The 17,161-nt window shown below is 45.2% G+C and overlaps 1 protein-coding gene across 1 annotated transcript in view; it reads left to right on the forward strand.

Moving 5' to 3' along the window:
• LOC147707489 (CD109 antigen-like) overlaps positions 1-17,161 on the forward strand; it is a 943,435-nt gene that overhangs the window by 191,260 nt on the left and 735,014 nt on the right. The window contains exon 4 of the mRNA XM_086926506.1: positions 2,286-2,516. Coding sequence (XP_086782632.1) covers positions 2,286-2,516 — 231 coding nt within the window. The remainder of the gene's footprint in view (positions 1-2,285; positions 2,517-17,161) is intronic.

Consider the following 17,161-nt stretch of genomic DNA (forward strand, 5'->3'; position numbering starts at 1 on the left):
ATGCCCAGACGTGGGTCCCGTGCTCACTACGCCACTTCAGTCAAGCTATTCTGGCTCCAGTACACTAACGGGTCACCAGGCCGCTTACCAGGCTGGTAGCCCAAAGCCTGCAGTGCGACAGAGAGCACTCCCACTCCTCCCCACAGCTGGGATGGGGACACAGCAAGGGAGGCGAGAAGCATCAGTGGCGCTCCACTTAGCAGCAGCAGTCCCGGCTGCCAATCTGCAATTTCCTCAAAAGGGTCTGTATTGGTAGCGTGGTCTCGTGCCAAGGCCTCACCGCCTCATACCACACTATGTATGTTCTATTCACCAGTTTGAAGGTCAAACAGGCTCGATCATACAGCGGAGTGCGGGAGATACAATACACAGGTGTTTTCCAGTTCGATGTCTCGGTTTATTTAGGCAGAGCCTCTCTAAATGGCGACCATCTTGCGGCCAGTCTCTCTAGCGCCCCCATGAAATAATAGGTTGTGCATCAAAATCTGCAGTCTCGGGGGATCATAAAATACCCTAGTTTATGAAAATGAACTAGTCAGGTCGCTATTTACGACCTTCTTTGATTGGCCACAAACAGAGGGATGGTGGGCTATAAGAAACGGCAGAACCACCATCCCTAAGAAAGCAAAAGTGCCAATTGTTTCCTTTAAAGCAGTCTAGGGGCTAGATGTAGGTAATTTGGATTTACCGATTCATAAATACCAAATTTTACCGATTCGGTATTTTTGAATCGGTAAATCCAATGTAGGAAAAAATGTGGTAAAAAATACCGAATCGGTAGGATTCAGTATTTACCAATTCGGTATTTGCCATTGAATCCTATGGGCCTGTAGGCCCATAGAAATGAATGTCAATTACCGAATCGGTATCGGTAATTACCGATTCGGTAAATACCGAAAAATTCAAGGGTGGCAGGGTGTCACTTTGACACCCTGTTGCACCCCTGATTAGGGCTTGTGTGCCATGTGGCACACATACATGCCCTTAGGCATGTATGCATGTATGCACAACTGTACATGCACAGATTTGCATATACACATGCATTCGTTATTTACCACCAACTAATAGTTGGTGGTAAATAACGAATCCTTAAAGCCCTGTGGCACTGTTTACAGTGCCACCTACATCTTGAAATGCAGATTCAGTCATTTTACTGAATCGGTAATTTACCGACTCGGTAAATTTACTGATTCGGTAAAATTACCGAATCTGCATTTTCTTAGGCCCCTACATCTCAGTATCCAAATACCGGTCGGTAACGGCCGAAAATCGGTACTTTCGGCGGTTACCGACCGGTATTTGGATACCCACATCTGGCCCTAGGTTCCTTAAATAATTTTTCAATCCATTTTGTGGGCACACCAGGGGGTGTAGGAAGCAGTCCTCTGGACTGTTGCCTGCTCTCCCTTTCCCTTGGTCAACATGAAGAGGAAGCTGTTCAATGGGGATAGGTTGCCCACGGCAAATGAGTTACCACATCCACTGAGGAGTTGGCAATTTCTCAATGGTTTGCAATCATAATTACATTCATAAAACATTAATACATCTCAAAACACAATTAGGATCGAACACCCCTTTTACGACCGTTCCTTATTGTGATTCAGAACTTGTCAACAAACCCATTTTGAAAATGTGAAAAGCTTTACCTCCTCACAAAAGGGGTTCAGTGGATAGCAGAAACCATTTTATAGTCATAAACCCTGTGATTTTGTAAACCAAAGGGTTTGAATCCAAAAAATGGACTTGTGCATCAGTTACCAAACCTTTTGGAGGTAATAATAGGTATGAGTTAACTAGTACGAATTAGCAAATAACTAGCCATAATGAATCCGGTCAAACTATTAACACTTACAAAAGTTGCACATTGTAGGGTTCGTTAGGCATGGCATGCGATAATATTTTCTTGGAAATCAGTGTGGATGCTATTTGCTTTCTGCCATTTGTTTTTGTGCCACATAATATGTTGTTTTTCACCATCCTTAGTATTACTTGTAGTCAGTTGACTACATTTTGGTAAATAGTAGAATTATGACCTCGGACATGCAACTATGCACCATGAAAGAAGCTTCCTATAGCAGCGACGTGTAAGGACAATTTGTAACTTTTACTTTTAGGGGACTTTTTGATAAAATATTTAAAATGTATAGTTGAATAATTATGCCTCCTTTTGAACAGTCTCTATGCTGTTTTATTTCTTTATAGAACCGCACATATATTGTAAATGTTCTCCTGTATTTCTGTAAAAGTCAAACTTTAATATTGTTTTGTTAATTGTTTACCACCAGATTCCTGAGAATTCCACAGTTCCTGTATATTCCTTGGTTTTCACCGGGTCAGCAGAGAATGTAACATATTTCACCACAGAAACCTACCTGTTACTGAAGTCCAAACGAGTCTCAATATTTATTGAGTTAAATAAGTCTTCGTACAAGCCCGGGCAGAGTGTAAAATTCAGAACAGTCTGCCTCAGCGAAGACCTAAAACCATTCCATGGCCCAATCGACATTGTTGTTCTGGTAAGTGTCTGCAGATATCTGAGCAGAATGGGCGAGAGTGTGTATTTAGTGTCAAAATGTGTTATGTAGCGTTATAAATGGATAGCGTCACATATACACTTACACATGAGCTGTAGTCTGGGGGACTCTTCTGTTACAGATGTTGCTTTAGGTTGTTCGGGACTACAGATATATTTTTCGTACTATATTTAGGAACTGATACAAAATTAGGCAAAAACGTGAATATAGTTATCAAAACTCACCTCGAGGTACCACCAGCACCCCTCACAGTATCTGATTCTGTCGTCGTGCCACACTTTTGTAAGTGGAGCACTGCTAACAGTTTGTTCATTTTGTAGCTCATAGCTGCAATGGGGATTGGTAATCAAACAATACAGTGGAAGGAATGAACAGAATGTAAAACCTGGTTTTAGGTTGGACAAAAGTGTGATTTTCGATTGAGGCAACTTCTAATATAGGCGAGCCTTGCAAGGGCTTAGACAGTGCCCTACACTCAAGCTCCCTGTTTTGGAATTGACTGTTGGGCTTACCCCAGGTACTCCTCATTGCATTGCAATGAGGAACTGGGTTTAAGTCATTTTCAGAAAAAAAATAAAAGCGATGGCAGTTCTTTTATGGATTTTACTCTGGATTGACCCTGTTGGAAGGCTGACTAACGCGATTATGTGCGATTGTTTACATTTGGGTACTGTTGGACTTGACCCTTTTTCCAGGGTCATGCCACAACCTTTTGCATTCCTCCTGTATTTTTCTGACCTGTTGTTGGTGGTTTTAGGACCCTGGGCACTTTATCACTGCTGTTCAGTGCTAAAGTGCATGTGCTCTCTATGGTAAACTTGGTAAGATTGGTCTACACCTGTTTGGCATATTTAATTTCCCTTGTACTGTGGTATCTCATATACCCAGGGCCAGTAAATTAAATGCCACTGGTGGGCTTGCAGCGCTGCTTGCGCCACCCACCCAAGTAGCCTTTCAAACCTGTCTCAGGCCTCTGTCACTGTGGGGCCTGCGCGTGAAGTTACTGCCGCTGTGACGTGGCACATAAAGTGGTTGCCACGTCTGTGACTCCCCTTTTACTACAGATCAGTCACCCCTAAGGTAGGTCCTAGGTAGCCTTATTGGTAGGGCGTGGTGTAGGTAAAAGTTAGGACAAGTGCCTTAACTGTGTGGCATGTGCTGGTAGTAACAAACAGCCTATTTGGTTTCCCACTGTTGTGAGGCATACCTCTCATAGGAATGCATCAGGGATTCCCTGATATGCTTCAATTCCTGACCTGAGAGGGGTTGCAGGATCAAGTTTAGTATGTTTGGAATGGTGGTGATAAATGTGGCTTATTGGTGTTCATAGACTTATTACTACTATTTTAGAAATGTCACTTTTCGAAGTAGGCATTTCTGTGTGCTATGTGTCTTTGTGCCTACATGTTGTGTATTGACTATCTGGCCTTGCAGTGACAGGAGCTTGGGAGGTGCAGTGGATCCAGAGAGTCTGAATGAGTCAGCGCGAGTCTGAATAGGCATTGTCTGCATTTGGAGTGGTGGGAGGAGTAGCACCTGCACCTGATTAGGGTTGTGCCCACCTTCCACAATGATTACATCACTACAAAACAATACCTCCCAGACCATGAATCATGTTTATTTCATTGATAGAGAGCTGAAAGAGTCTCTCTACTTTTGTTCCTGTATGGAATGATCCTTACTCTGATTACCTTGTTTTTGGAAATACTAACATTTCCCTAATCTTAATTGAAATGTGAAACCCAACTGGTTATGTCGAATAAATACTCCTGCTCCAGGTTACCTTATGTCAGGAATTAGTCTTGGACCGTTTTTGTGGTGATTTCATCTGATGTTTTTTACATTTCAAAATAACAGTGAAATACATACATATTTACACTACATACATATTTACACATCACACAATGACATTTACGTTGCATACAAAAATGCACAAAACATTGGTTGAAACAAAGAAAGACCGTACATTTTACAAATAGACATTACATGTATGCTGAGACGTGACTCTCTACATTGTACTCATCCAACATAGGCATTATCAAGCTTGTGTGTTATTACATGTATGAGTCCTTATATGTCCTACTGTAATTTATCATTGGGACCTGTTACCCATGTGTCCTCAATTACTTTTAGGTGGTGTAAGGTCCTATAGAGGTCAGAGTGTTAATTTATTGATTCCTATCTAAGCAACCTTAGTTGTGCTTAAGCGCTTGGTGCCTTTTTTGCTCCCATTGATTGATTGTGATGACTCTTGGTCTGTTTGAAATGTGCCGAAAGGTTTCGACCTTCGGGGTTGGACCTAGTTGTGATATGGCTGGAAGGTCTTCTTCAGGGCAGGGTATTCCCTTGTAGGACACGTTATTTGTCTTTTGGAAACCCACGGGTGTCCTAAGTTGTATTCGGTGTCCAGCACGGAAGGGGGTCTTCCATAAAGGGTGTTGTGGGCGTGGTGCCTTCACCGGAATTTATTATTTGATTTTTTCTTTATCACAATATTGATTGTTCCTCCCCCTCTTGTCCTCTCGTATGAATCAGCATCACTCTCAACACACCGAAACTGCGCGAAACTGCCTTCCAAAATGATGACACCACCCACCTATGGTGTGCCTGGTGCCAGGGCTTCCACTTACAATGGGGAGTGTGGTGTACTTTTTAAGTGGCCCCAGAACTGTTTCAAACTGGATCCAGAGCCCGGAACCAGGGCAGAATAAAGACTTGGTGCACTGTAAATATTGAGGCTGTGACCCCATCTCTTTTGAGCTGGCTTGGACTTGGGACCAGACACCGCTGGTCCTGTGTGTTGCCACAGAGCGATTCTGGGCTACCAGGGAACCACCATCTGGACTTTGCCACATGTGCTGGCCTGGGCTTTCTTCCTACTTGGGGACCCTCTGTGATCCCCCAGGGCTTGTTGGCCTTCCCAGAGGGATTTAAAGCAGCACGTGGTGAGTGCTGTACCCACCCTACAGCAGCGTGTGATCGGGGCTGAATTTGCAGTCAGAGCCTGAGACTTGGGCTCACCCTCTAAAAGTGTGGCAGGCACCTAGGAATACAATCGTACCCAAGAGGAATCGGGCCCGAGCAGAAAGTTACAGGGATGCAAGAAGTCCCTGGAAGTCAGGCAGAGGGCGCCTTGGTGGGGCTAGGCGGGTATGAGCTCCTGATATCAACTGAGAACAGAACGGAGACAGCACCCTTGTCGACCCGGTCAAGGAGGGCTAGACCGGAATACCGCCATTGGCCACTTCCCACCTGGAGCACCGGGCTCCTTGTTAAGTGACTGGGGCGGACGGCTGCAACCTAACCAGCTCAGCCCCAGGAAGTAGTGAGTGGGGCTTAGCTTCGCTACGGTAAGCCCCTGGGCTGCACACTCGCTGGGTCAGTCCCTTGGGTACAGGGAGGTCCCCAGCCAATGTGGGCAGAGCGGATGTCTCACCTACTGATGTCACGCATATCGAGGGCCTTACTTTTAGTTCGTATTTGGCGCTCCATGCAGTCGGGGTGGGGCCTCCGTTCCCATCATGTTTTTGGGCAGCTGGCCCAAGGATTACGGCACTCTCAAATGCATTTAGGGGCTACTTTGGAGGCCTCGTGCAGGGAGAGGAAAAGGGGATCACCGCCACCCCGACAGGGGAGTACATGCCCGACCAGGAGGGTTCTGGGCACTTAGGGACTACAGAACTGGTGCGTTTCCCCCACCTCATATAAGGGATCAGGTTCAGTAGTTATGTTTATGCCTAATTCCTGGTGGCCACTTGTTCAGTAATGGTGGTATGCATATTGGATGGCATGAGATTTACCAAAACCTATGCATGTTACTAGAATGTACTCGGGTGCACTGTGGATGATGGTGTTCTAATGTGTTTTTATGCATAATGTGGTGTGCTGAAAGGTAATCCTGTCAGTCTTACTGGTGACGCTAAGCGCTTATGACTGTAGCCCGATTGGCCTAGTGATAAATGTAATCACTGTAAAGTCATGACAAGTGCCTGGTGGCACAGTGTATATATGTGATGGTGTTCCAATTTGTTTTATGGATAATACAAAGGCTATTTTTATATAACCGTGTGCGAGTTTCTTTTGTGGTGTGCCTAGTGTGTCGCTGGTGTGTGAGTGTGTTGCACAAATGCTTCGCACATTGCCTCTGGGATAAGCCTGACTGCTCTGCCAAGCTACCAAGAGAGTGCGCAGGAGTTATCTTCAGTGTGTAAATCCCTTTCCCTGACTGGAGTGGTGTTATCTGCCTGGCTTAGGCGCATGCCCTAGCCAACTGGAAATCCTATTTCTAACATATGCCACCGAAAGATTGCTCTGCTAAGCTATGTTTAGTAAAGATTTATTATGATTTAGGTTACCCTGAGCGATTTGTTACTTACTGGAATATATTGAAACCTTAAAGGTGTAGGTTAAAGAAAGATTCCCAGAGAGGAAAGGTGTATGCAGACAGGTTGCTGAGCTCGATAAGTCAAAAGTTAGATCCTTTATCATTCTGAAAACAAATTCTGTCCTAGAGCCTTATTTATACCTGGTACCCAGCGTATACCAGAAGCAACTCTTGGCTAGATTTATATTGGGCATCACCAGCCTTCTATTGTTTTTTCTTAAAGGTGTACTTTTGCCTAAACAAAAAATTATGTCCTTGTGATGATTAGTCTTTTCACATGCATTTTATGTTTTTGTGAGTTAATTAATTCTGTGCAATTGGATGCCCTTCCCTTTGTTAAGCCCATATTTAATTTTACTTCAGGTAAACAATACATGGCGTCTAAAATATCAATTTGGTTTAGTGCCCATGTATCTAATAACAGAATACATTAGAACATGTTTGTAGCAAAGTTGCCTTTTCTGCATGATCACCATGGATTTTCAATTTATAAAGTTTTTTAGACTATTTTTTTCTGGTATTAGGACTCTGTGCATTGTGATACAGCTATTCAGTGCTGCAGTCTCTGTGTTCAGGCTTTAAAAAGCTATTGATAAATTTTGTTTCAGAAATGTATGTACTTGCCTGTAAGGCTACAGAGAATGGAAAACTACATAAAATGCAGCTATGGCATGGGAGTTAAAAGGAAATATATGGTCTACAGTGTGTATTTACACAGTCCACGTATGTGACATTTTTAAATGTCTGTGAAGAGTACCATTGTGCTTTGGCTGGGAGGCAGTCTAAAGTCCTTTACCATGTACAAAACCCTATTTTTACAGATGTATAGTTCACCTCCTAAAGTGTGCATTTTAAGCCCACAAGGCGTAGTACCTAATATATAAATAAATGGCGTACTGAATATTTAAAAAGTGTGCCCTCACAGTGACTGAAGGTCTAAAACATATTTAACTCAGTAGTTTTACCTTCATATGTATTATGAAAATATTCAGAACTTCATCTCCACCTGGAAAAATGCTAGCAAAGTCATTCAAGTTATGTCCTTACTATTTTTCCAAATCTAATGCAATAAATCAGATTTTGATAACTTGAGTTGTAAAGAAAATGATTAAAGTGTGTGATAGCCTGCTTGAGCCAGAACTGGCTTGATCAGTTCCGTCATTCATCTCGCCTCCAGGGCTGAAATATACATCCTTGGCTAGGAAAGTTTATGAACCAACAACAAAAGACCATGTCCAGAGGACACTTGTACTGTGTTAACCATAAGCAGTGGAGACTCACTTTAGGAGCACTTCTGTATCCCATTGGATCCCCAGGCAGCTGGTATGAGCATTCAGGCTGCTTATGGTTAACACAGTACAAGTGTCCAATAGTGGAGTGGCAGCACATTGTGCAGCCCTGATGAATCTGCCAAAATTGCTGTGGCAGTGAAACATGTCGGCAATAGGTAATGGTATGCATGAATACCTACCAGCCTTTTGATTTCAACAGCAGACATTCATTTCTCTATGAATAAAGTTACCAAAGAGAAGTGGATGCTGTGTTTTATGCACTTTCTTACGCAAGTCTTTTGTCACCAGCAGATTTTTCTGCTTCCACTGTTTATTGCACTGTTTGGTTTGTTGCTTTGGACACACCTTCTTCTTTTTCTTTGAGAATCGGAGGACAACCGATGATGAGACAGGGGCCTGTCTGGAGATTACATACCAGTTACCCCGTTGGTGGTGTTTCAGTGAGGTGTCATTCGTTTCTCACACATTTTCTCTAAGTAGAACTTGGTCTAACACTGATGTTGTGGATGTCTGGTATTGACTAGAGGTGTCAGACATTTTTATATGGTGTTCTGTGTAACTGTCAAGGAGGCCTGGCCTTTGGTTTTTATTCTAAATTGCAAGAAAACTTTGGAAGGAGTGCAGTGAAACATCCCCTTATTAGAACAAAAGTATGTAGGGGAGGATAATAGTTATCAGTACGTTTAGACTGTCCTATTATATAAGTAACTGACACAAGCAGCGTCCTCTGGACAGGGTCTTTTGTTGTTGGTTAATGTTTGAGTGGAGGGCTACCCGGTCCATTTTTTCCCTCTAAGCTCCTATTTAGGTCAGATAGGAAAGTTTATGACTCTGGCTCAGGAGGCAATGGCCTGCCTCTGAGTTCATGAAGGGCATGGGAATCTTAACTGCTCAGTGGAGGCTCGCATAGGCCATGCTGCGGGTGGTGGGGCAGGGCGGGGTGGGCGAGGGACAGGATAGGGGGTAGTAATCTCTGACATATGACGGAACGGAGGAAAGTAAATATTACGTTCCTTTGTATGTCTGAATTTACTATCTGAATTTACTACCCTGCACCCTGACCCTCCCCCGCCCACTGCCACGCAGCACGCCCTATGCGAGCCGCCACTGTCACTGCTGACTGCTTAGAAGCAAACACCTCCCAGATAGCTATCTGGAAGTCAGCAGGAACAGCTGACAGAACAAACGACAACCTTAACCCTACCTCTTTATTTTTTAACACCTTGGCTGCTAGGTGTTTTCCCCTCCCGTGCTGACTTTTGATTATTTCCATTGTTTCATGGCGAGCTCAGCTCGTCACCAGCACAGCTCAACCGTGCATCATGACGAGCTGAGCTCGTCATGAGCATGGAAAGGGTTAAAGGTTTTATTTTATTGCATTTTAACATGCAGTACATCATAAAATCTGTTCAATCAACTATTTGTAAGAGCATAGCCATCTTTCCACATGTGTCATATAACAGCAGGAATTCCATAAAAATGAATCAATAAGGACAAAATCATTACTTTAGTGAGTACCATCCCAGCCTTTTCTCCCCAGATAAGCATTCTATCTCCCAAGGGTAAAAATAAAAAATAATTGTGTCTTCCAGTATCACAGTCCTGTGAGTGGTCTTCGTGTCCCTCCCCTGTTTCTTCAAACCCCGCCAGGAGTAGGCCCCAAGTTTGCAAATCATCTGTCACTTTTTCATTCTGTCAATACTGATGAAGAAGGATATCCTCTGCTGCTCCCCTATTCTTTAACATCCTTTGACCACCCATTGTTTTGCCAAGAGGAGGGCCAATTGCATACATTTCCACTACATTTTTCAACCATCTTGCTTCTTGATATTTCCCAGAAGTCATTTGGTTGGTTCCGTGCCCAGTACCAGACCCTTGATGTACCCTAGTCTTTAGACATCTAGGCCCGGAAATGACACATCTGGGGGTAGTGCCATGCCAAGTGAAGGAAGGTAGCTGGGCCGCCCCAACATCTATCTGTCATAGTAGGGTCTATTCTGTGTAACAGGACCGGAGTGATATATGTACTGTGTATGTAGTTGAAATGTACACATTTACATTTAGTGTTACAGGTCCCTTGTTTAACCAGCGCACAAATACCCTTCCACTGCACTTCCTCCAGCGAAGTGTTGATTTCCTCCTCCCATGCCAGTTTAGCCAGAAATGTGGTCCTTGGCTTATCATCGATCACTGCCCTGTACAGGTGGGATATAAGTTGGCTACCTTCACCAAACTCCATTAGTGCCCTAAACATGTCGGAGGAGATAGAGGACGACAGATACAATACAATAACCAAATAACCCGGACTATATCCATGATACTTGGGAACAGTAGGACCTGACCCTGACCGACATCAAATGCTTCCTGAGCTGCTTCAAACATAAAGAACATTTTGTTGGGGTACAAATCTCCGAGTGTCAAACAACCCCCCTCCCTGCAAGCATAACTAGGGCTGGACTGGGAACCGAAACCGGCCCAGGCAAACTGCTCAGCCAACCCCTCCTTGGGAAGGAGGGGTAGTGGCTGAGCTGTTTGCTAGGGCCGGTTTCAGCCGATTTTGTTACAGGGAGCTGATATTGCCGGCCTCCGGTAACAAAAACAGCCTCCCAGGGGCCCAAAACCAGCCCCCACCCTGGCAGCCCACCGGGGAAATGCCTGGTGCCTGCTATGGCCAGTCCAGCCCTGAGCATAACATCCACCGTGGCTGTCAACCGGAGGTATGGCGGAATGTTCCAGAAGTTAAACTCATCTGCGAAGGGGCGGTGCCTCAGGATCGCACTTCTCCCCTCGGTCCCTTAATAAGGTGGTGTGCCTGATAATGTACGGCACTGCCGAACTACCTCTTCCACCACTATGGAACAGTTGCGGCAGTTCCAATTCTGTGGAATCCTTTAAGAGGAGATCCTTTCCCCAGTTTTCCCCATCTTACAACCAATGTGCTGCATTTTGCAGTCGTGATGCTAAAAAATACAGCTCCAGGCCGGGTAGTGCCAGCCCACCCTCCTCCATAGGTATACAAAGAGTTTCTCGGGACACTCTGCTCCTACCCTTCCCCCTTCGCCTAAACCAGCATTGTCTTTATGGAGTGTAATCGCTTGAACACTGCTCGTGGCCGGGTGTCTACAGAGTTCTGGAGAGCATATAGGATGCAAGGCAAGAACACCATCTTCGCTACTGCCACTCTTCCTATAAGGGACAGTGGGATCGTGTTCCAAAACTGCACTGATTTATCCAGACCTTCTATCACACGATCAATATTATATTGTTTTCTTTTCTGAACTGAGTGTGCCACCTGTTTTCCCAAACAACAGTATTGGTCAGTTTCCCAAAGCAATGGCAAAGGCCAGAATTTAGTAGGGTCCCGTGTTGCAATCCTACCAAAGGGGAACACCAGAGACATGTTTGGCTTGACTCACAACCCAGAAATGTCACCAAAAACTTCCAGGTGTTCTACTAGCAATGGCAGCAACTCCCTCAGTGCTGTTAGGTAGAAGGGTGTGTCAGCATAAAGGGAAATTAAATGGTCCACTCCTCCCATTCAGATACCCCACCTTGCCATGTCCTGTCAGAGCGTCATGGCCCAAGGCTCCAGTGCTATAGGAAACGCAGGGGCGACAAAGGGCACCCCTTCCGTGTGCCTCTCTGGATCTTCTCAGTTGCACAGAGCATGATCTGCCCAGTCTGACTGTGGCCGTGGGATCTGTGTAGAGCAGCCTCACCCAATCCTGAAAACTTTGTCTGAAGCCCATTGCTTCAAGGAGTGCAATTAATAGGGAGTGCCATTTCATTGTGCCAAACGCCTTGACCATATAAATGGAAACCAAGGCAAGCGCTCCCTCTCTGCCCTCCACTTCATGCATGATATGCATTAAATGCCTAATGTTCATGGTAGTGATCCTGCCTGGTATAAAACCACATTGGTCAGAGTGGACCAGCCAGGGAATCACCAGGCCCAGCTGCAAAGCAAGAAACCCTACCTCTTTTGACTTAGAGTTGCCAAGGAGGGCTTCTCCTAGTAAATCGCAGGGCCTTTCTAGACAGCAGAACTATGATCACAGTGAGGGAGAGAATAAGTGTATACCCTTGATTTGGGAGGAGCTCATCCAAATAGGGAAGTTACTAAGGAGGTGAAGACAGGCCTGTCTAATGACATAAGGTCTCTGGTACATTGAAACAGGAGCACTCAGATAATTTTACAGTAAGTCAAAGATGGGGTGCTGCAAAGGGAGGTATGGGACTATGAGTAAATAGAAAGGAAGGGTGCGGAATTTCTCCTGTTGCTAGCTAGTGTAGAGGATAAATCTGGCACTTCAAATTCCATTACCTCCTCCTCAGAAAATCTTTTCTCAATCCTGGGAAAAGACTCATAACTTCTGACTCTGTTAAAGGGAGAGGACTTTCTCAATGACTCAAGTTCTCTGTATTCCAGCTGGTATGAAAGGATTGAAACTGCTCTCCAAGGGTCAAGTTGCTAGACTCCTGTTTGCATACTTCAGGCAATGTATGTGGGCCCCTGACTCCAATAGGGTCTAGGTGACCACAAAGGACTGGACTCTGCAGGAAAACTGACTGGGGAGAGACTTGGTGCCTAGAAGCCTGGCCTTAGGATCTAGGGGCTGAAGGCGCCCCTAGATTCTAAGGGTTAATGCAAGTGATAGCCAAACACTTTATTTTGGGTTTCTGGAGTCCCCTACCTTGCTGCTTCAAGTACTCTGGGCATTACTTCCTTGCTGGCCGTCTCCCTTCCGCCGCCGCAGTTGCCATCCCCTCGCGGCCGCAGTGCGGAGGGGGACCTTGGACTACTTCTCCCGGCTTCCCCAGCGGCGGAAGCTGACAGCCGTCACCATCGCGCCTGGCGGCGCATAAAGCAGGCGTAGCCCCAGTGGAGCGGGCGACGCTTTATTTTGGGTTTCTGGAGTCCCCTACCTATCTGCCTCAAGTACTCTGGGCAGTACTTCCTTGCTAGCCATCTCCCTCCCGCCGCCGCAGTTGCCATCCCCTCGCGGCCGCAGTGCAGAGGGGGACCTTGGACTACTTCTCCCGGCTTCCCCAGCGGCGGAAGCTGACAGCCGTCACCATCGCTCCTGGCGGTGCATAAAGCAGGCGTAGCCCCCGCGTCACAAAGGGTGGGCCGTCTGTGGCCGTCCGGGGCAGGTGGAGGCAGGGCAGGGCCACCCCCCTGACATCGGTTTTCGGATCATCGGCTCTTTACATGTAAGAACTCTGGTATTGACTCTTGTTTACGGACTTGTATTGAGAACCCATTGATTGAAAAATTACTAGTCTTTTGTCACTATTATAGATCCTATTTTGGCATAGCTACCTACAAGGGAAATGAATCGTCGCCCAAGTAGTGGTAGGAAATCCTTGGTGGGTGGGTCCGTCCAAGGGACTCTCAGCCAGTTTATCACAAGGGCAGCAAATGTATTGGAAAGAGAAATAGCCTTAACCGAGAGAAGGTTGTCTTCAGAACTACTACAAAACAAACGTTCCTCACTGGGTTTTATCCAACATGCCACTACCCCGATACTATGGGAACAGAAAGGGTCGTAGATAGCGGGTTCGGTATTGCATTGCAACTACAAGATAAGTACGTACCCACCGATTCTAGTAAGGAGTACGAAACTGACCTTCCTCATACTGAACCCCCAATAATAACTATCACTGAGGGGGCAAGCCAAATTAAACACGCCTTGCCTACGAAGGTGGACAATTCATTAAAGCCAGGACAGGGAAATAAAGGGAAGCGTAGGGGGACCTGTCCAGCGGGTAGGCGTGCGAAAATTACTAAAACTACCCCAGGTGTTACGAAGGCCTTAAATTCAAATAATGAAGGTAGGGAAACCCTGCCTCACTGCCCTGTCACACCCTCTAATTCTCATCTAGAACTAATGGGAGCCATGGAACACCTATTGAAGTGCCTCTTGCTTCCCTTAGTAGAGAGAGTAAAACGGATCAGTGACCAATTGGAGTCCCTTAAAGAAGTAATTACAACTAATACTAACCAGCTTAATGTTCCGGCCGCTCCTATTCCAAATCCGATTCCACTAGGGCAACCGATAGAAGATAAAATGAATACATCACAAGTTGCCAAAGATGGAATCACCAGTAGTTCACAAACGAACAAACGGGCCCCCACGGAAGTGGGCAATGCACCCATAAGAGATAAAGAGGGAAAAGAGGGAGGCTCAGTAGGTTTATCAGTTCCCGAGCCAATACAAGCAGCCAGAGAATACCTTTCCAACAAATCCACATATGGTGCCTTACAACATATAGACCTCCCACCAGAAGCAGCGCCATATGTTATAATCCTCACCGGGGTTCCTGAATTGACAGTGGGGAAGAAGGAAAGTTACCCAGAACTTAAAAATAAGTTGATTTGTTGGCTCCGTAATAACCGCCCCCTACCACCCAACCTAGATGGCGAGTTACTTCATGTAAGACGACTGGGCTGGGTGGGACAGAGACCCAAGGGCAAAAAAGGAGATGTCATTATAATAAATTTCAGGGACCGTAGGGTCATTGCACATATGAGGGATTGGTTTCCGGAAAGTGGGGAGGGGGAAATATCAGTGTATGATCTTAGCTACTTCTACCCTGCATCCATGGTGGCCAAACCGCAAAGACCCTGGAATTTACACACAAGAAATCTAGCCGGTAAAAGTTTCAATATCCCAAAGTCCAATCGCTTTTCACTGCTGTCAGGATTAGAGGGGGTAGACTGACTCGTTAAGAGATTAACTAGTAAGGCTCATCCTATAACCCAGCAGTCATATCAGAGGCCAGCCTAGGTGAAGGAGATGGAGTCAAGGGAGATGGCATGAGCCCCCTCACGTTAAGGGATCAACATCCCAACATCCAGGTTTTAGAATTAGCGAGGGATTATAGGCTTGACCCAAGATGTATTGATCAGTGTGGTGTATCCATCGCCCAAATAAGGATCAGTAACCCGCTTGTTAATACTTCCACTCCCACTCATTTGCAGGTTACCCAGCGTCTATTAAATAATTCGCCAGCTCACTTAATAGTTTCCTGGAATATAGCAGGTATAAAGAGCAAATTATCTTCTCTAGACTGGCTAGCATTTATTGACCTCTATACGGTCATTTTATTCCAGGAAACCTGGCAGGTGGACCCTTAGTTTAGGCAGGGTTACTTGAATATTTTTGTTCCTGCAATCCGAACCACAAGAGGAAGGCCAATGGGGGGCTTAACTACTTGGGTCAAGCAGGATGATAGTTACACGGTTACCCAGATAGATTCTGGTTGTAATGACATTCTCATTATAAGGCTAGAATGTCTAAATGCCAGAGACCTGTACATCATTAATGTTTACGCGAGGGTAAAACTGGGTGGTAAACAGTCAGAGGTAGTCTCTAAACTGGGATCCCATTTGGACAAACTTAATGGTAAAGGACACTTGCTTATAGCGGGAGATTTTAATTGTTGTTTCGAGGCCCTGGATCAAAATGATATTAACCTAGCTAAGGAGGAAGACATTGCATGGGGCATCCCACAACTAATTATCTTCCCGATAAAGCGCTGGACTCAGGCCGCACTCCAGCTCAAAGCTTTATGCCTAGAACAGGGGTTGCGTGCAGTTAATGGTAGGACCAGCGCAGACAAAGAAGGAGCACCAACATTTGATAATGGGGTGCGTACCAGTAGAATAGATTATATACTGGTTAACTTAGAGTTTTGGGAATCTATTCATGATATGTCTATCATAAAAAGAGCAGAGAGTGACCATAATCCCTTAAGTTTAACTTTGGACCTGAATGGTGCATCGCAGGCAGATCCCAAACTAATAACCACTGACCTATTTCAAACAAATGATCAACGGAGAGTGAAATGGTCTGAATGTCTTTTGAAAGAGGAAGACACTTTTTAGATATGGGGGAACTAGCCGAAAGGGCATCCATGGAGCTTCAGGAATGCTTATTAAACCAAGCCTCTCTGTCCAAGGCTGCTCCTATTCATTTAACATATTTTATTAAGGAGGTGACTGGACCCAAACACAGCACTAAAAACCACAAACCAGCTTCCTGGTATGATAAGAGCTGTAGGGTCACCTATAAAATACTCACTGCAGCAGTAAAATCGAAAAATAGGGATGTAATCCAAGATGCAAGGCACAAGTACAAGAATGCTCAGCGGGAAGCGAAAAAATCTTGGGACGAAAAATATTGGCAGGAACTATATGATGCCAGTCGATCTAGAAACATGGTAGATATTTGGGACCTTGTAAAACAGGGTAAGGGTTGCCCCAGAGCTCAACCAGAAAAAAATGTTTCTCCTGAAACATGGGTGAAGCACTTTAAGAAACAGTTTTCTTGCCAGACCTTGGATATTGGGATATCCCCTACCATCGCCCCTGCCAATACTTCCCAAAACCCCTTACAATTTAGTCAAAAGGAGGTAGAGTATGTCCTAAAAACTGTCCCGAAAGGCAGAGCGCCAGGTCTGGATACCATACCAGTGGACATTTTCATTCACGGGATGGATGTATGGGCAAAGTATACAATGCACCTTGCTAACGCTATTGCCAAAGACTCCCCAATTCCAGATACCTGGAAGGGAGCGGAGATAATTCCTATATTTAAGAAAGGTGACCGCTCTGACCCCGCTAACCACAGGCCAATTAGCCTAATCGACTGTATTCAAAAGGTAGTGGCCAGGTTAGTCCTATTGAGGATTCAAAGCTGGATTGATGATGTTGAAGCCTTGTCACCTCTACCAGCTGGGTTCCGTGCACATACAAGCACGGTGGACCAGGTTTTTAGATTTGTCACTATTTATTGGAGGTGGGTAGTTCTTGAAGGGGGCACCTTATACGCTGCATTCGTCGACCTAAAATTGGCCTTTGATTTAGTGCCCCGAATGAAGATGTAAAAACAACAAGTGATGGACCGAATGTGGATCAATGTCACACATTCCCCCAGTCAAAAGAT

Source organism: Lissotriton vulgaris, chromosome 6 (genome assembly GCF_964263255.1).
Source record: "Lissotriton vulgaris chromosome 6, aLisVul1.2, whole genome shotgun sequence".
Lineage (NCBI taxonomy): Eukaryota > Metazoa > Chordata > Amphibia > Caudata > Salamandridae > Lissotriton > Lissotriton vulgaris.